The 19,202-nt window shown below is 53.1% G+C and overlaps 6 protein-coding genes across 6 annotated transcripts; 3 read left to right on the top strand and 3 right to left on the bottom strand.

Moving 5' to 3' along the window:
• Positions 1 to 1,028: 1,028 nt before the first annotated feature.
• N7462_001277 (Rab family GTPase) lies at positions 1,029 to 2,104 on the top strand (the record flags this gene model as incomplete). Its single annotated transcript, XM_057073003.1, has 2 exons — positions 1,029 to 1,074; positions 1,221 to 2,104. The coding sequence occupies 2 exons, from the start codon at positions 1,029 to 1,031 to the stop codon at positions 2,102 to 2,104; spliced, it is 930 nt and encodes a 309-aa protein (XP_056936644.1).
• A 2,243-nt stretch (positions 2,105 to 4,347) lies between these two features.
• Positions 4,348 to 6,170, top strand: N7462_001276 (uncharacterized protein; the record flags this gene model as incomplete). The annotated part of the gene is made up of 3 exons (XM_057073002.1): positions 4,348 to 4,352; positions 4,442 to 5,379; positions 5,467 to 6,170. 3 exons carry the CDS (start codon positions 4,348 to 4,350, stop codon positions 6,168 to 6,170), a joined length of 1,647 nt encoding a protein of 548 aa, XP_056936643.1.
• Positions 6,171 to 8,649: 2,479 nt separating this feature from the next.
• On the top strand, positions 8,650 to 9,902 carry N7462_001275 (DUF3431 domain-containing protein; the record flags this gene model as incomplete). The annotated part of the gene is made up of 4 exons (XM_057073001.1): positions 8,650 to 8,960; positions 9,200 to 9,449; positions 9,518 to 9,768; positions 9,845 to 9,902. 4 exons carry the CDS (start codon positions 8,650 to 8,652, stop codon positions 9,900 to 9,902), a joined length of 870 nt encoding a protein of 289 aa, XP_056936642.1.
• Positions 9,903 to 10,802: 900 nt separating this feature from the next.
• N7462_001274 (alpha-ketoglutarate-dependent dioxygenase AlkB family protein) lies at positions 10,803 to 11,933 on the bottom strand (the record flags this gene model as incomplete). The annotated part of the gene is made up of 1 exon (XM_057073000.1): positions 10,803 to 11,933. One exon carries the CDS (start codon positions 11,931 to 11,933, stop codon positions 10,803 to 10,805), a length of 1,131 nt encoding a protein of 376 aa, XP_056936641.1.
• Positions 11,934 to 15,409: 3,476 nt separating this feature from the next.
• On the bottom strand, positions 15,410 to 16,988 carry N7462_001273 (purple acid phosphatase family protein; the record flags this gene model as incomplete). The annotated part of the gene is made up of 2 exons (XM_057072999.1): positions 15,410 to 16,770; positions 16,853 to 16,988. The coding sequence occupies 2 exons, from the start codon at positions 16,986 to 16,988 to the stop codon at positions 15,410 to 15,412; spliced, it is 1,497 nt and encodes a 498-aa protein (XP_056936640.1).
• Positions 16,989 to 18,009: 1,021 nt separating this feature from the next.
• On the bottom strand, positions 18,010 to 19,108 carry N7462_001272 (zinc-binding alcohol dehydrogenase family protein; the record flags this gene model as incomplete). Its single annotated transcript, XM_057072998.1, has 2 exons — positions 18,010 to 18,713; positions 18,769 to 19,108. The coding sequence occupies 2 exons, from the start codon at positions 19,106 to 19,108 to the stop codon at positions 18,010 to 18,012; spliced, it is 1,044 nt and encodes a 347-aa protein (XP_056936639.1).
• Positions 19,109 to 19,202: the final 94 nt, after the last annotated feature.

Raw genomic sequence — 19,202 nt, 5'->3', positions numbered from 1 at the left:
TGCTGTCTCCTGGTCCTGTCTCTTTTATATACCCATTGAACGATTTCCCTTCCCAAAAGTGCGACTGGTGCGTGATTTCCTCTTGTTGAATGATCTGATGATCCGGAACGCTGTGGCTTGGGCATGGCGGTTTTTTGTATGTCTTTGTATGACTTTGTTTATGTGTCGGACCTATCAACTTTTTTTTTCCTTTTGCTCTGTTCATTCTCGAAATCAAATGGAATTTGTGATTTCTCTCATCGACCACCATGGTACCGACTTGTATTGTTGGAATAGTAGCCCCAAACATTCTCAATCAGTCCCGTCTTCGTGCGTCGCAGGCGTATCCTAGACTGTCAGCTTGCAATGACCTGCAGTCTCAGCTGAGCAGCCCCGAGAGCAAAAGTCCCTGCATGTGCGGCTCCCCGTCCAATCGATCCGTAAATTAATATATGGAAAACTCAAATCACGCCCAAGATTAATCAAACATGCACCAATGCATCGATTTATAGAATAAACAAATACCCCAATACATACCTAAATTAACAAATTAACCCTGATCAAGGTGTGATAGCCAATCCGCCCCCAAGCACGCCGTGGACCCTACCGATCCCAAACTATCTGGATTTCATCATGTTCGACGATCCGATCAGAACCTAGAAAAAAAATCACACTTGCTCTGAATGCGACCGACAGACGCGACGGGCCCAACAACATTTAACACCAACAAGGAATCACCAGCACCCGCCATCGCCGTGACTCACTGTGCAAGGGACCAGCTGACCCTCCAAAGGAGGCACTGCCGCCTGAGATCGGCCGATCCCGCCTTTGTTTGGGTGTTTGGTTGTTCCCGGTTTTTCGCGCTTGGTCTCTTCCTTTTCTCACCTCCTTCAGCTCCTGGTCGAACTGCATTCTCGACGTGTTCTTCCGTCCCCGGCTCCTCTCCTCCCTCCCACCGCGTTTCTTCGGCGTGGTGTGGCTTTCTGCATTCTGGTCGTATAGATCATGCCCATGTGAACGGTCGGCCCCGCTCTTGTGAACCCCGCGCCATGAGCTCCTCTCTCGAGGCGAAGATCGTTGTGCTGGGCGCGCAAGGTCAGTATACCACCCTGACATCCTGGATCCCTTTGCGTCTCAGCCCTGAAGCGTTCCCATACAATCGAGTTGGGACCGACCCCTCCCTCTGCCCCTAGCACCAAACCCCGAAAGCAAATCTGAGTATACCAAACTAACCATCGCAGGCGTCGGCAAGACCTCCCTCGTCCAGCGCTACGTCCGCAACGCCTTCACACCCGCCTCTACTACCTCCACTGTTGGTGCCTCCTTTGTCACCAAGCGTGTCCTCGACACCACCTCCGATACCATCGTTCGCTTGCAGATCTGGGACACTGCCGGCCAGGAGCGCTTCCGCTCCATCAGCCGGCTGTACTACCGCGGCGCCCATGCCTGTCTTCTCTGCTACGATATCACCGACGAAGCCTCCTTCACCGAGATGGCCGGCTGGCTGCGCGAGCTGCGCCGCAACATCGACGCCCCGGACACCGAACCCCTCGTCATCCACGTTGTCGGCACCAAATCCGACATCGTCGCGACCGACCCGGCCTCCCGCCGCGTGCCCTTCGAGCGTACGATCGCCTACGTCGCAGAACAGCTGTATCCCAGTCGCGCGTCTACGCCGCCGCCGACCGCCGGCATGAGTGGACCTGGGCTGGGCCTCGTGGGCGGCGGCGGGAGCAGCGGGAGCGCCGCCAGCGTATTGCTGAGCCCGGATAGTAAACGCAGCTCGGCGTTCTGGGGCCAGGAGATTGGGTGGGACTGTTGTCATGAGATTAGCGCCAAGGACGGCGAGGGCATCGACGAGGTGTTTCGCGTGATTACGCGCAAGCTGGTCGAGCAGCGGAACCGGCGGGATGCGGAGCTGGCGCTGTCGCCACTGGCGACGCCTGGCGTGAACGATGGTGTTGTCGGGCCGATTGGGCTGACGGGGTTGGATGGAAATGGAAGTTTTCGGCTGGGCGCTGGGGATAAACGACGAAGTTGGCTGGGGTTGGCGACGCCCACGATCGGCGAGGTCGAGGAAGCGCAGGTGATGCAAGCTGCCCAGCGACGAGGACGGTGCTGCTGATGACCATGATGATGATGGTTTGGTGCTTGAGAACTTGCTTTTCTGAATACGGACCGCGATCTGGCTCGTTCTTCCTGTGCCTCTTTTGTTGTTTCTTCCATATGTGTCCCGGTGGTATATCTGGGCGGACTTTGTCTTTTGGGGATTCTTGCATTTTCCATGTTTCCAGGCGTTTGCAATGTGCGTGTTCTTCAAGGAAAGAGGGCTGGACATTGGTTTTCTTTTTATTCAGGCGATGTCTTTTTTTTTCTGTCATTGTTCTGGGTGTTCTCCTCGATTCTCGATCTCATTTCTACCATCTACATAACAATTGCATCAGACATCAGACAGACCAATGAGTACTCAGCATTATGCTTGCATTACACTTCAGCTCCTATTATATGAAGGTGACCGCCATGTTATGTAAATCTCAATGATTCCGCATGCTCTGTTTACTTTTCGCGGTATCTCGGTACCGCCGAGAAGTCTAAAGTATATCTCCGCATCGGAGTCGGCCAAGTCCATGTTCCCGACAGTCAAAATTTCATGTAAAAGGTCCGCATAATCAGCCCTGATAGTGACTGCCGGGGCCAATAGCAATATTAGGAATGCACCGGGCCACACCTATCGCATATCGATTACGATCCATCCTCCGATTCCGCTCTGAAACGCGAACCATTGGTAGCCCCGGCACGATGATGTCACCGCGACCCAAGGCCGCGGGGGAAGTCCGGGGTAGTGACAGGCTAGCCGGTAGGGGCAGATCTGAGTATCAGAGCGTCTGTCAGAGGATCGGATGCTTTGAATTCTTGTTTGAACCGTGACTAGAACGGGAGAATAGGCCAGTGAGAGCAAATTGAGGCACATTGGTTCGATCGGGGCTCCATGCAGGCCCTGCAGGCCCTGCAGGCCATGACGGATGGCAGCCGCCAAGTACACGTCAAGCCGAGATAAGGGGCGATAAGACCGTGTCGCGTTGGTGCTGGTCCCGTGCTTGTCTGACATCCTCGGATGGATGACTTCAGGGCTGGGGGCTGTTGACCCGGGTGAAATCCAAATCCGATCTCGTCGCCAGGGTATTTTGTTGCCCCGATCCAAGAGCTCCTCGGTCCCAAAAGTACGTTCTCTACGCTTTTACTCTGATTCACCGTGGAATCATGAATCCCCTCGAGGATCGCCAGCCTCCGAACCGCCCCCGGTTCCCCGCTGCGGCGTCCAGTGATCCACGGGGCCACCGGCCCAACGGCAGATTCAATGGCGTTTGAACGTGGATGTTTCCTCGTTTACCCACTCAGCCTCACTCCCACACACCCTCTGCCGCCGGGCTTTTGACCCTGTGAACTCCCCGACAAGCATATCACATCCAGAGCTTGTCTGGGTCTTGGTTCCAACGTATGAATTTCGAGTCATCGCCTTTCGACTCATTCTCCCGCTTCCCCGGGCCATTTCGATATCCTCGCTTCCCTTCGCTTCTGCTCGCCTTGACTGGCTTCCGACTGGCCGCCACCTCTTCTCGCCCTGCAGGCCTGGTGATTAGCGCGTCTGGGCCAGAACCTCCCTCGTCCAGTCCGCGCTGCTTTCGCCCTCCGTTTGCCCCCCATTCCCTTTCATCAACTCCGTTTGCTCACACCGAGTCTTCACCCGGGGCCTAGTACCGTCGATCGGACGCCAAACTCCCGGAGCCCCGCGAGGATGAAATGACGGTGGCCTGTGCTGTCAGGCGCTGCTCAACAGCTCCTCCTCCCCTCCCGGCACTGCCCTCTTGGATCATCTCTCTGCTCATTCGTGATTACTAGGGACTAATCTCGCCTCCCTACCCCTCGAGACTGACTGGGGGCTCGATTGGCTTGACACGCTTTGCTGGCTTTCTGGGCATTTTCTTCTTTTTATCTTATCCCTGGTCTTCTCTCCTCATCCAAGACTTTTTTTTTGTTCTTCTTTTCTTATTCCTTCCCAGCGCCGAGCCTTCTTGTCTGCTTCTGTGATCTCTGGCTGTCACCAGTTGACCTCCAAGCGCGCGCCCCATCGATACTCCACGGCCGGCCCTATCATTCTCCAGGCCGTCCCCACCCCATCACTCACTGACTCCTGATCACCACCTGAGCAATTGCCATGTCTGGGGCGGAGGTGATCGCCGTGGTCGCCTGCGTGGCTGCAGGTACTCTTTTCCCCCTTCCTCCTTTCTTGGCTCATTTTGTTTGGTCATTTACTATCGCGGTATCTCTTCTCTATCTCTTGTTGATTCCCACTGACTTATGGTCATCATGTAGTCGTCTCCGCCTACAATGACGGTAGCAGACTCCTCCATACCATTAAAAGAAAATGGAAGGAGCACCGCCAATCCGAGGTTCTGTCCAGCGAAGCCAGCACGAACGACCTTGAGTGGTCGCTGCGCCGAAGCCAGGAAGATATCCTCACCCACTGGAATGAACATACTTCGCGACTGGGCCGTCGCTACGAAGAGGGCGACGCAATCGCCCGCGACCAGATGAAGGATATCATAATCCAGCTCCAAAGAGCGCTGCTCGCCCATCTGCGGGACAACAATGCCCAGCTCGACATCATGGCCTTGCTTTATGCGTCCGACCAAGGCCGGAACGAAACCATCGCGGTTCTCATCGGCCTCTATCAGCGCATCTCGCAGACGTCTTTCGTGCCCTATCCAATGAGTACGGGGCCAGTGGTCGTCGACCGATCCTCCAACTTGGCGCGCGAGCTCGATCGGATCGAGCGACGGGGCATTTCGGACATCCCATACACGCACCGGGTGATGGCGGTTCCATCATCACCCGGGGATCATCGCAACTCCGGCCGCTGGACCAGCTCGCCCCCAGAGCCGTCTGGCCTGTTTCCGCAGCTCGAGGGATCCAGTCCGTCGACTTCGACATCCAGACGTTCCTCCCGATCGTCGTCCTTCACGACCTTTTTCCGGCGCCGATCGTCCGCTGAACAGTCCATCTTTTCGGAGCCCGCAGTCAATAGCCGGTATAGTAGCCTGGGATCTGCGAATATGTCGCCGCCGTCTCGTCGCTCATACAGTATTGCCCACGCCCCCGAGCCCGCCAGCGACTGTCACGACCGCATCCCGGAGATCCACGCACCGGACCTCGTCGACCCCGAGCGAGGCTATACAACACGCCTTCATGAGCCCATTCTGGAAGACCAGCAGGAGCATGACAGTGCGCGCGACTCCTCCGACGATATCATGCGTGAAGTCACCAACAACCCGTGGAATATGGACCCGCACTCCAAAGCTCTCGAGGCGGCCCACCGCCGCTCCCCCAGCCCAAGCCACCGTATCACCCCGACCCAGTCCCCCCCCCGCCCTCCTGCGGCGCCATGCCCGCGCCGCACTATGTCGCCGAGATGACCCAGGACGATAGCCACTTCCCGCACCCGGGCATCGCGTACGACCCCTACTCGGCACCCATCGCTCCCCCCACAACGCCCTCCCCCGCTCGAAGCCCGTAACGCCCCCTCCCGCGCCTCCACCAGCTCCTCCGCCTCCCTGTCCACCCCCTCCTCCTCCGTCCACAAGCCCTCCGCCAGCAGCCCATCCCCGCACCCGTCCTACTGGCCCCCCAGCAAAGACACCAACTACTCCGGTTTCTGTAAAGGTGCCTGGAAACTGCACTCCGGGCTCGGCGGGTTCAAGGTACACTCCGTTCCCTCTGGCTACTATAACCTCGAAACGAAATGGCGCTGCGACTCATGCTTCTTCGAGATGCCGCACGTCCCGGGGCAGAGTCGCACCGACCACCGCTTCGACACGAAGGTCTACCTCCACCGTGGTTCCGCGATCCAGTTCCGCTGGCTGTTCTTGGCCAAGTCGCATCTGAAGGTGCGCCGCGCCTACGTCGGTGTGTCGAAAGAGGCCCGCGGCCCATTTGGCTGCATCTTTTGCTGTGCCGAGAAGAACGAGCCCGTCCCGGCGTTTGGGACGTTGGATGTGTTTATGGATCATTTGGGCGCTTGTCATCGCTTGATTGGTGACGTGGCCCTGTTGGATCGCACGAGGTGTGTGGTCGGGCGCATCGCTGGCTCTGACGAGGAATTCGATGTGAACATTCCGCCTGAGAAGTGGTGAGACGTTGGTTCCCGTCGGATATGGACCGCGTTCGTCCCTTCCCTTTCCCCGCTTCCCCTTTCTGTTCTCTGAACCGATCTGATTTGGTCCGACTATCCGACTGCAGGGTGAGTTAGTATTTGCCCGGATAGTCTGAGATGAACCGGATGGGTTGTTCTGAGGTAATCGCTTTGGTGGGCTGCGTAATTATTTTTTCCATTCTGGATTTCCCCCTGTTGATATTTAGTTTTGTTTTTCCTAACCTTTCCTTTCCTTTTTTGTCTTCTTCTCTTTTCTGTTTCCTGCTGTGCTTCTGCGAGAGATATCCTGGGACCGGAATCGTGCTGCTCGGCGTTTGGGCGTTCCCTGGGTATTTCACCCGGCTGATTGTGTCTGGATTACTGGTGATGGCAGGAGCCCGCGTGGACCGCTTTTATGGTTGATCGGGGGCGACAAGGTGACTTTTGGGTTTCGGGATGGCGGCCCCTGTTTCCTCATTCGGTTTCGACCAAAATGTCGCACTTTGCTTTCGTAGATTGGGACCGCCTCTCGCGCAGATAACTCCATTTAAGATCTAATAGGGTGAAGTTTTGACTTTTTTTTCGGTTTCTTTTTTTTTTTTTTTTTTCCAATTTACTTTTATTTGATTCCTTTATTTAATTAATTTCAATTCCATTATTTTTATTTCTATTTTAATTAATTAATTAATTAATTATTTATTTATTTTAAAATTTGTCGGGGGCCGGACGTGGACCTGGTTAGATAGGAGTTTGGGGCGATTTGATGGCGGTCGCGATCGACACTTAGACGCGATCGACACCCAGCGGCTGTCATTGTGATGTTTTTGGGGGGGGGGGGGGGGGCTCGGTCGGGCCCTGGCCCAGTGGAGCAGCGTATTGTGCTTTGGATAGTCTGTTGTGGGCAGCGATCTACCGCGGCCAGGCCGTTCGACATTAGGGAGTGTTTGGTTTGGGCCGCCGCCCGTTCGTGGGCCTCTTGTCCTCGTTTCCCCTATTTCCCTCGGGGATAACCTGCCAATTCCCCCTCTGTTGGACTCGGACCAAAATTCTCACTGAGGAGCCCAATATCCTACTATCACTGACCTCCGTCTGGTGTCAGTGGGCGAGGTTTCTGGCCTGTCAGGCTCTGTGGGGTCCTGCACCCGCGCGCATCGCCGGTGATATCTCCCCCGCCGTGAAAGACGGGCATTTCCCGTCCCCTTGCCCGGGCGGATTGGATGTATTCACATGATGCGCGCTAGCCCCTGGCGTCAGGGTCCATTATAGCGTGGATGGTGCTGTACCCGCGGGACGGGCATGCATAGACGCGGGTAGATACCGCAGTGTAATCATGTCCATGATCTCTCGATCCACCCTTGCAGCATCCATGGGCAACGGCTTTGGGGGTGAGGGGGGGGGGGGGGGGGGGGGGCACCTTGATAGGCGTAGACTAGACATCGCACGCGCACGCACGGGGCCTTGATCACCACTCCCACTGGTGGGCGGCAGCGGAGTTCGCTGAGAGGATGAGACTGCACAATCCGAATCATGGAAATTCCAAGCGGTGCGCAACAGCGGAGAACCCGCCGACTCTCTCCCTGCACTCCGCACACCATGGTCGCGACCAGGTTCACCAAGGCCGGGCGTCGGGTTGCGGTGGGCAGTCTCATTTCCGGCTGCTCCCTGACGATCATTCCCGATCCTCCTGATCGTCCTGCGACGGTCGAGATCCCTCTGTTTGAGGTTGAGCGGTTCAGTCTCGACCCCTGGACGAGGGTCCAGCACGGACGAGGCCCCACTGGGCCATCGAGGCCTGTCGCCGATCGCAGATGGGTGGGGTATCGGCGAAGTATCGTGAGGTATTGGGGTGCGGTGAACGGGGTGGCCCGGTACCGAGCAGTGACTTGGGCAGTACCCCCCGGCACCGCTGGTTCTCCCAGGGCATCGCCCCCATGCGGCCGTCCCCGAGTCCGCCAATCACGGATGATTCAACATTGTCCACCTTTTTTTTTTTTTTTTTTCTGTCTCGGGAGAAACGAGAGAAGCCTAAATCAGCTCGCCAGAAATTTCTCTCGAGCCCGGGCCTCTGTGTATATTCGTCGAGGACACGATTCGTCGAACGCGATCCTTCACCGGCTTCATGGTCACCAACGGAGTCGATGAGTGTATGTAGCGTAGGACTGTACACCGCGCACCAACACAGGCGAAACGGGTCTGTGATTTCTTTTTTTAATTATCTGGTGCTGTTGCGCCAGCATCGACTCAACGCCAAACGGGTCCCTCCGCGTCCCCCCTCTCGTTGGCTGTGTCTCCGCCGTATGGGGCGCCGATTCCCGTTCCTGACACTGTCACGTCTCTGGGCTTCCATTTAGGAAACTCTGCCCTCATTTCGACCCTCACTTTGTCTCTCCTCTCTCTCTCTCTCCCCCTCTCCTTCTTCCCCTTCCCCTTCCCCCCCCCCTCCCTGACGCCCTCTCCCCCGCGAGAGACCACGGCATGCCATGAGGCTATCACTCCGGGTCGGTTCCGCCACCGCGCTCATCCTCTTCACCTTCTTCCTCTTGAACCGCCGTCTGAGCCCCGTCGGCCAACAACCAAACTCCTTCTGGCACTTCGACACCACCTCCTTCCGCGCCTCGCTACGACCCCCGCCTCCTCCAGACCATGGTCGCCGAAAATGGGGTATTGGCACCGGCAGCAAAGCCATTTTGAACTATCAAACCACTCCGATCGAGGTGCCGAATGAGGGCATTATTGTGATGGGTCGAGTGCGCGACGAAGATACCGCCTGGGTTTCCGCCGAACTGGCAGAGTGAGTCGATCCCACCGCCCCCCGAACTCTGTCTTTGCCTCTCCGCTTCTGAATGATTCGATGCATTGTCTTTCCGTCTTGTCTTTCTTGGCTTCCCTTCCCCCCCCCTTTTTTTTTTACTCTCTCTCTTTTGCGATCCCAAAAAAGGGGGATCGGGGGAGACGAGCGCCTCGGCTGTGCTTGGCTTGACCCAGAATCCGCAACCACCGAACTAGGCTGACACGAAAAACTACCCGCAGATGGCGCAATTTCATCTACACGGTCGACGACACCTCCGCCCCCGTCCACACACCCAAGAACAAGGGCCGTGAAGCGCTGCCCTACCTCCAATTTATTGTCGACCACTACAATGACCTCCCCCCGATCATCGTGTTCCTCCACTCGCACCGCGACGGCTGGCCCGCCGCCTGGCATACCGACACCATGGATTACAGCAACGTAGACTCCGTGCGCGCTCTGCAAAGAGACTTTGTCCAGGCCGAAGGCTTCGTCAGCCTCCGCTGCCAGCTCTCCCCCGGCTGTCCTGCCGAAATGCAGCCCTTCCGCAACCCCCCAAGCCCGGCAACACCGGCGAGAAGCATTACGCCGACGCCTGGAAGGAGCTATTTGGCAACACGGACGTGCCCCAATCGATCGGCGCCCCCTGTTGCTCGCAATTCGCCGTCTCGCGGGACCAGGTCCTTCAGCGCCCCCTCAGCGACTACCAGCGCATGTACAACTGGGTGCTCACCAACGACTTGCCTGACGAGGTCACCTCCAGTATCATGGAGTACTCGTGGCATATCATTTTTGGCAAGGATCCGATTTTGTAAGTACTCACCCCGGAACCAGAGAGTAGCTTCTCTGGTCCATCTGCATTTGCTAATACTGGACTCATGTTCTAGCTGCCCCGATACCTTCCAATGCTACGCTGATGTCTACGGTGAGGAGGTCATCATATAATATGGGAAGTTCGTCTCGCCTCTTAATTTTTTTTTTTTTTTTTGCTTCCCATGAAGGGTTCCGTTCCCATTCATCTTTCTTCTACCCTCCCATCTTTTTTCCTTCTTCTTCTTCTTCTTCTTCTTCTTCTTCTTTTCCTCTTCACGTTTCCCTCTTCCCTGTATTGAATAAAATGACACCCCTACCTTTTTACCTGTATTTCATCTCTACTTTCCCTTCTTCCCGACCTCCCATTTCTCCTTTCTTCTTCTTTCTCTTCGTCTTTTTCTTTTTTTTCCTCTTCGATGGGAGGGTCCATATCCATTTTGCAGTCTGGCCCCGATCCCAGACTAGGAACGATTGAACAGCGCCAATGCACATGATGACTTGCTTCTCTGTCTATTTATTTGGGAGCAATGTACATGGGAGTTCCGAGACTTGTGTTTTTTTAGGGGGGGCATTCATGTGCTTATAAAGTCGTCTCTTTACCTTTCTCTTCATATTTTCCTTTTTTTTCTCTTCTTCTTTCTCGTTCCATTGCAAGCACCAGGCTTTCTATCATGTTGGGGCCTTGCATATTGCTGAACTCATAGCTTTGCACTTCTCTTTTTTTTTCATCTCTACGCAAGAGACTGGCTAGGCTATCTGGTCAGGAACTTGGCTGGCGCAGGTCCAGTATGTTGCTGCTGGCTCCCCTGACCGCAAGGTTGTATTCCAATATAATCTGTTCCACTGCCCGTCTGCTTGTATCCGCCAAAAAAAAAAAAAAAAAAAAAGGTCACACCAGTCGACCGCCTGGTGAGCTGTTACACGTAGTGACAGTTGTACTTCCAAGCGCGCGTATACCCGTGATAAAGAGTTTCCAAGTTTGTTCTAGGACCTTCCTGGAAACACGCCGTGTATATGTACTCTTGCCCTAATTCACTCCCGTCCGTCCCTAGTCAACACCATCTGCCCCTTCACCTCGTCCCACCTCCATACCCCCCCACTCCCAACATTATAATGATAGTAGTTGTTTGTGCCCCCCGGCACTACCGCCCGCCGGAATGTGATATTGATCCGCCCCCGCATGTCCTCCCCGCTCCGGCCCCGCCGCTTCGGCACACTGTGCAGCCAATGCGCCTGCGTCGCTCCCCGCATCACGACCATGTCCCCCGACCCGAGTGCCATCTTGACCGGCTCCGCCTGCACCGCTACTTCTCCCGCCCCTGCCGGCTTATGTTTCATCACAAAATCCCGCTCCCCACCCAGCGACAGCGACGCAATGCACGGCGCCCCGCCCAGGAACCGCTCGTCGTCGGAATGGAACGCGATGCTGTCGCTCCCGCTGGCGTAGTAATTCACCAGGCAGAAGTTATACTGCGCATCCGTCACGGCTTCAACTGCATCGCGGAGCTGCGCCAGGCACGCCGGTAAAGGGCGCGGTGTGCAGTCGTATTTTGAGGCGCGGATGGGAGCGCGCGTGTGGGTCGATACGGGGATCAGGTCGTCCGTGTGACGTCCGGTATCTGGGTCCGTATCCGGAGCTTCTTGACTTGAGTATTTGTGTCTGTGGGAAGTGGCTTCGGGTGGGTCGTGCGACTCCCCCGGGGGTGTGGATGGTTGTTGCGCTTCACCCTCCGGGATGAAGATGCTTGTGTCGTCGACGCCGAAGACGGTCGTGTACCGGGGCGTGTTGATCTCCGTTGGAACCCCACCGCGCTTGATCGTGTATTGCACCCGGTAAAAGGGGAGCGAGGCGCGCAGGAACTTGAACAGCTCGTTCGCTGCCGGCCGCGTAATGTAGGGCTTGAAATAGAGCAGGTCGAGGTTGGGTTGGTTGGTGATGGGTCGTGGCGGGCGCGCCGGCGTGCCGTGGGTTAATGCGACGGCGATATGGGATGGGAGACCGGCTATCGGGCATGGGTAGCTGGGATGGACGCTTGGTGGAATGCGGTCATCGACCGGGTTGGAGGGTGGTGATTGCGAGCTGTCATGGTCTCTCTTCGCGCGTTTCTCCGGCGGGCTGGGTACTACTGGCTTGAAGAAGGCATCAAGGGTGCGCTTTGCCATGGCACTGCCTTTTCGATGGGAGGCCTCAGGGGCCGGCGGGAAAGAAGGAGATGGTATTGGGCTTGGATGTTGGATGTTGACTCGACGCGCTTTTGGCTGGTCTGGACGCGAAATATTCAAGCCCCGCTGATGTCATGATGTGCGGACGTCACGATCCGATCTATGAATTCCCGATTCGGCCGGGCTTGGCAAAAATGGGTCTGGTTCGAGTTTGATGATCGACACTCTGTGGAGTATGGATCGTTTGAAGAGAACTATTCATGAACCGTTGGTTCCTCTATTTGTCTTGGTTTTCTGGCTCTGCCACACAGATGATCTTTTATTGACCCAGTTGCCGTCACGGTAACCACGAGGTTCCTGGACTGATAGCAAAGCACTTTATCTAGATGTCACTGCCAATATATAGTCTAGAACTGGAATAAGAAGAGAAGAGATGAGAATAAGAGGCAAGACTATAGTCTTAGTTGAGGTGGCAGAAAGCGAAGGACAGAGAGGGGGTACTCGGTCAATCTCTAATAGCACGGAGGGAGCATAGGAAGTGGTCATCCACACTGATTATCTCAATAGTCCCGCTATAGCAACAGTGTTCATCCTCCTCTGTATGAGTGTTATATCCAACAAATAGACAGTCTTGTTTTTTTTTTATCCATTTTTGTGATTTGTCAACGACGTCATATCATGCGTCTAGTGCAACCATAACATCGGTGGGCACCAATGTCTAGATCAGACAAACCATTTACATCTCAAATTAAAACTGTTGTCACCAATCAATCAGAAAAAGGAAAAAATCTCACCTGAGACAACCTCAGATAAAGAGCCTTGGTGTCTCAGAAACGTAGCTTGGCAGGCTTGCGGTTATAAAGAGCGCTTGCTCCCATTTTCACAAGTACGATTTGTACCACTGGAACTTGCTTTTTCTAAGATCAAGTGACTAACTCCTCACCTGCATAAATACCTACTTCCTTCAAGTTGAGGTGATCTCCTTTCCCCTCCTGGAAAGTCTTTTCTCTCGCTTTATCCTGTCCTTCTACAACGATATTCCAGTCCTATTCCTCGTTCTTTAGCTGTGAACGAAGCCAAAATATTCCACCAGAGGCAACTTTCTGACCACGAGACCTCATACATCCCATCTGGTATTTTCACGAAATTCATCAAAGATACAACGATGGTTCTCCCAATAGCACTGCGAATAGGCCTGTTGCTAGGCGCGGTAGGTGGCAGTATTGGTATTATGACCTCGACAGGGCATAGTACCAAGCGAAAGAAGAGAAATTCCTCCACATCGAGTGCCACTCCAGCAACGCCCAAATGTGCTCCGCCTACAGAATTTACTATTGCAACCAGCGGATAAGCAGATATCTCCGCTGTGTGCTTATTGGCCCCGAGTGTACTTCGAGCAAAAATTGCTATATCGATTACTTCAGTACGAACAGAATGTGTGGAAAGCTTCAGGACCAACTCGGATTTCATTGCGATAACAACCTGGAATATATAATATTAATTGTCTGATAGCTTGGCAATGTCGATTGACATATCAAAGAATGTCAAATGAACAGTCGGACAGACAATATGCTATGGGCTCCCAGCAACTTTCCAATGTCCACTTGTCTATATTCAGGAAACTACTCGGAAACCAGGACATCTTTGCGCTCTAGCTGACAGCAAGCCTTGCAGAGACTATCAGGTCCATATGGCTGATCTCATTCACTCTGCTCGGTAAATTAGAAGATTATTGTCCTGTTCCAGAATTCATGTTTAATCGATGACCGTCGGTGGTGTTACAGTCGTTCTCGGAAGATCGAATATATAACGAGGGTCTACTCCATATGTTTACTCCTTAATCGAGTCGAAGGTTACTCTTAATCATGGCATATAAATTGAGATCTAGTTCTAATTCCTCGATTTTACTAGAGGCTCTTTCTGTAACTAAAGCTCAAGGAGCTTCTTTATACGAAAGCACCTATAACAAAAGCTTGAATTGGGTAATATGTGTATTATCGTATCCGCTACTTAGTAGAAAGGCTCTTCTCCAAGGTTTAATAGAACCGATATTAATTAGACCTCTATAGTAAAGCAGCTTTTCACTGACACTTTTTTCTTGCTAGTCAGAAATTTAGACAAGTTATCGCGTTTATATATAAAGAGAACTCTTCGAGCGTAAACGTATGTAGTAGGACGACTAATAAATAAGATACTTCGTCTGCTATCTAGAGGATACTATAAGAGCAAGACTAATATATCTTTGCTGATGAAGTAGCTTCTGGTAAGCTGCCTGCCTAGAAATAGGTATACAATTTGACGTACCAGCCTGGGTCTTATAATTAGGCCCGTACTACCAGTAGGATGCTTACACACAGAAATAATATTGGCTCTGATTTTGGTAGGTCAAGGCCAGCTAAGATATACATATTACCGCGGTGTGCGTGGATGAGCCCCACGGGTGTTAGCTTTTCTTCTATGATAACATACTAGTGCGACATGTGAACGCTGGACTCGCAGCCTGATAGTCTGTAAGCAGCCTCGTCTTTGACCCCGCTGTCTCCTGGGAAACCACCGATATCATTCCAATGAATGTGCAGAATATCCCCTTCTCCTATGGTTATCTAAAATTGAATAGGTGGATTATTTCAAGGCAAACATCTGATTGTAATATAGTATACCGCATCTAATATATATATCAGTTGTGATCGATCTAAATTAACTCCACGATCTTCACGAGATTATTAAGACCTAGTAATTTCCTATAGACTGATTGAGTCGGCGAATTAAGTAGTAAAAGACGGTAGGCGGCGAGATTACCTGGCTAGGGACCTAGGGATTTGCTGTATAGAGATGGAAGCAGCGGGGCTTATAAACTTATGATATCGAGGCGGGCTTCCATTTATCATCAATTTTATTCTATTTTTCAGTGTTCTGATGAAGAATATAGATATCAACACATAAGGTAACTTGGCTAGTGACTATCAACTAAATATGTTGCATATAATAGCTAGAGCACACTTGCAAATCACTGCCCCTCCAGGCACGGTCAAGGAAAGGCATTTAGATCAACCTGAAGAATTTCGCCCCGAAAGATGGCTTGCACATCCAAATTACCCACTCTTCACCTGGGTAGTACTAAATGTATGTTTCATCTCTGCTTGCTTATCAAGAACTTGACCATTTTACGAATGATTTCGGCCTTTAATATCCGGTCTGATGGTTATATTAAAGTCCATCTAGTCATTTGCAGCAACTGATTTGGCTATTCTTGTGAGCATGCCACATAAATACGAGGTCCGATTCATACCTAAACATCAGGCATTACTTCGAGAGGAGGTGAAGAAATTTGATCCAGAGCATTTTTTCTCGAATCAATGGATGTTCTAATTCGTACCATTTCGTTCTATCATTCTATTTTGAGTATCCCCTTGCCAGAGCGTACTTGGATATCTCAAATGGACAATCTGGACTAGTCATTCAGAAGGCTATAACATCTACTGCACCACAAACTGAGTACTATGACTCTTGTACAGGGTACTAGAATCCAAGAGCTCCCCAGTCGATGAGCGATAAAAGTCAACCTGCAGGTTGTTCTCGTCCAGGAAGCGGATCGTGCTGTAGCTGTAATCATCTGCATAGGCAAACTCCGTGTAGGAGGGCTTAATGCCGACAGAGCTCAGGCCCTCAATGTTACCTGCTCCACCAGCAACGATGTACATCGGCGCCTTGGGGTCATTCATGCCATTCGCATCGGCAGTCCCGTTGACAACGGGGAGGAAGCGCTGGGAGTTGTGCACGTGTCCGAACACGCCTAGATCCACGCCGTAGGTGTAAAACAGATCCTCGAAGGCTTCCTGGCATGTATCGCAAATATTATTGGAGCCGCCAGTGCTGTACCACGGTCGGTGGCCGGCGACGATCAACCAGGGAGTCACAGTGCGGTCAACGCTAGCCAAGTCAGCCTTGAGGAAGTTGAGCTGCTGGCCCGAAGTACCAAATGGACCACTGTCAAGGCTCGCAGATCCATCCACGCCATCAGGGGCATCAGGGAAATCGGTCTCGGTATTAATCATGACAATGTGGGCCATTCCATACTCAAATGAATACCAGAAGGGTGGGTTAGCATAGCTGCGGGCCTTGCTGGCAAGAGCCTGGGCGGCGGTGCTAGTTGAGGACGAGGTGAACGGACTGGGCATCGTCTTCTCGAAGCGGTGCATGAAGTCCGTAAAGTTCTTCTGTCCCTCCGGGCACAGTTCATTGAGATAGGGAATCTCCGAGCAATCGGCCTCATGGTTGCCTGGGGATGCCATGTACGGCTTACGACCAGCAATTGGAGCCAGTTGATCATAAAATTGCTCCAGAATTGCCTGGTAAGCTTCCTTACCCTGCAGGATATTGGAAAACTTTAGGTACCAGTCATCCGCGTAGGCAAAGTCGCCAGGGTGAATAACAATCTCATAGTCATCAACGGTGCGAGCTAAAGCCCCAATGGTCGTGTGGTTCAGCTCCGGCTCAATCACAGGGATAGTATCCTTCTTCTTGGACGAGGTGGTATAGCCGTCCTTGCCGTAAACACCGAGATCGATTACAACATCCATGCTAAAGGCAGTCTTGTCCCCGGGGGTGCGTGGACTGAGAAAATGGTTCACGGTGGAATTGGTGGACACGATTTTGTAGTAGTAGGTTGTAGCGGGAGTCAGACCGCTCAACACCACTGCATTAGACCATGTCCGGGAGGTGGCATAGGTGCTGGATCCAGTTGAGCACGAGCGCGAGCTCAAGTTGTCAGCGGAAGTGCCATACACCACACAGCTCGAGTTCAGCTGCTCATAGGTGTTCCACCCAACGGAGACAGCTGTGGAAATAATAAAGTTAGCCGATTTGGAAGTTGGTTGGAAACTCCTTGCTCTTCGAAGAGAGTCCAAGGTATATCTTACAGGTGGGACCATAGACCGCAAGACGCTGCTGGAATGGGGTAGTCAGGTCCGAAGGAATGGTCGGATAGTTCACGCCAGCCAGGGCGGATGCCGCCAGTAGGGGCAAAGACTTGATGAAGGAGACCGATCCCACCATATTGGAAACTGGACTATGAGTCCAACTTGGTGTCGTTTCGGAGTGAGTCTGGATGGTCGAGGTATTTGCCTGTCACCCAGAAGCATCATGACAGGCCCATCGATCATGTCTTATATCTTCAACCAAGTATCGACGGGACATCGTGACCATCTCCGTAGGTGGAAGAGTGCCGATCAGGGCAAGCCAATCACGCCGATGAGGAAACCCACGCCGTTCGCGAGGACTCCCTCATCCAGGAAGATCGGCGGCGGAGCTTGTTTATGCCCATATGCACTTGCGAATCCACTAGCCAGGCGAAGCCACTAAATATTCTAGATGCAGAAACGGTCGCCAGGTACATGCCATCAAATCCGAATCGTCAGACACACTAACCGTATCCAAGCCCATTTCCCGTGCAACTAAGTGGATTCAGGCCCAGCTAAGTCCAACTAGGCCTGACTCGACCAAGGCAGGAAACCCCTTCGCAAGCCCAGCCATTCGCAAATTCAGTGATTCCCGCGGGCTCCAGAGTCTCCAGGGTTTGCAGTGGCCCTCGACGCCCGTCAACAACCTCGCTTCGTGATAAGCTTCCGGGCGTCGGAGTTTATGTCGTGCCGTGTGCCTGGCACGTGGACACGCCGAGTCCCGTGAATCGTCGACTTCAACCTCCACTTCAGTCAAGTGGGCAACATCGAAAAAGATACTCCGGACCGACTCCAGTGTGGCAGGTACACCCCAGACATGGCGTGGTAATATCTGGCTTCTGATTGATTTCGAGTTGCTCCGGCGCTAAATCAATCGACCGTCGAACACTCCTGGAAATTTCCACAGATGCATGCTTCCTGGGAGCAGGCTAGCGCCCAGCGGCGGTGCCCGCCCTATCCGTCATACTTCTGAAGACTAGTCTCCGACGCCATCCGCGGAAGTGGACTAACAATGAATTCATTGCTCCGAAGTATAGCCCAGTACAGGCGTTGTAATTTGATGATACAATCAACAACAGAAACAAGAGACTGCCTATGGGTCCGTGCAAGTTGGCTTTCTACGCCTCCACCCCGTCGGTCTCCGAAATCCGCACTACATATTTTACAGCTGATGCCTTGCCTGCTCGCAAGTCCTTGAGTGCTCCTTCCAACCCATGTAGCCCTCCTGGTCGCACCTCGTGCGGGTGTCCGGAGAACCACCCCTGAGCCAATCCGCGGCCCAGGAACGGGAAGAAGACCGCGCCAAACTCGCGATCCTCGATCGTCTTACCCGGGGCGGGGTTCTGGTGGACACTCATAACCATGGTTCGTTTTATGGCAATTCCTGGCGGTATTACATCTCCTTCTTGCGTCGGCAGCACCGTTGTGATCGTTGCAGGCGCGGTCAACGAGGCGCTGATGTCCAGGTAGCTGCCTTTCTCCGAAATTGCGTCATAGGCGTGGTGGATTGGGAGCCCATCTGCCGCCGCTTCGATTTTAGAGCGTACGGTATCGACTCCTTCACGATAGTCAATGATTGTATCGCCCTTGGATCGGTCGATGATCGTCTCGACAAAAGAGGCACCCTTCCCGGCCACGACGATCAATGGGTGGATATTTGATAGCTGGGCTAGCTTAATCGCGAACGCCCCGACAGCCGAGGCTCCGCCATACACTAATAATGGCAATGGCTCATTGGTCGGATTCCAAGGCAGAGGTAGATTCAAATTCTGATATAGGCCCAGCGCCGCCGTCATCGCTGCTAGTGGAATCGTCGCAGCCTCTGGTTGCGACTCAATCAGTACCGGCGGATATAATTGATGACCTCTCTCACTCACCCTCAAAACTTGTCTTGTCGGGGATATGGAAGGTTGAGTCCGCATGAGCAATTGCATATTCGGCGAAGCCTCCATGCAAGCTAAACATCTCATGGAAAGCAGCCACCTTGTCTCCTTTCTTGAATTGTCTCACATCCTCTCCCGTAGACTCAACATAGCCCGCGATATCATCGCCCTGGTTTGTTGGAGACGGGTCCGGCAAGAAGAGAGGCACTTTCCAGTCCTTAGGATTGGTCCCAGCTACTACGACTCGGATGAGCACCTCGTCTGGTTTCAAGGCTGGAACCTTGACATCCCGAATGCTCACCACAGTGGCTTTATCGACAACCGCTTCTTTCATCTTGGAGAGTCTTGATGAAGTTCTCAGTATAGTTTGAAGTTCACAGCGCTGGATGCTCTTACCCTTAAATTTCCACTCTTATCATCAATCTTTC

The sequence above is a fragment of the Penicillium macrosclerotiorum genome, assembly GCF_028827735.1.
Source record: "Penicillium macrosclerotiorum strain IBT 26536 chromosome Unknown utg000002l_segment0_segment0, whole genome shotgun sequence".
NCBI classification, from domain to species: Eukaryota; Fungi; Ascomycota; class Eurotiomycetes; order Eurotiales; family Aspergillaceae; genus Penicillium; species Penicillium macrosclerotiorum.
The sequence above is the reverse complement of the archived record's forward strand: the minus strand, read 5'-3'. Positions and strand labels throughout refer to the sequence as shown.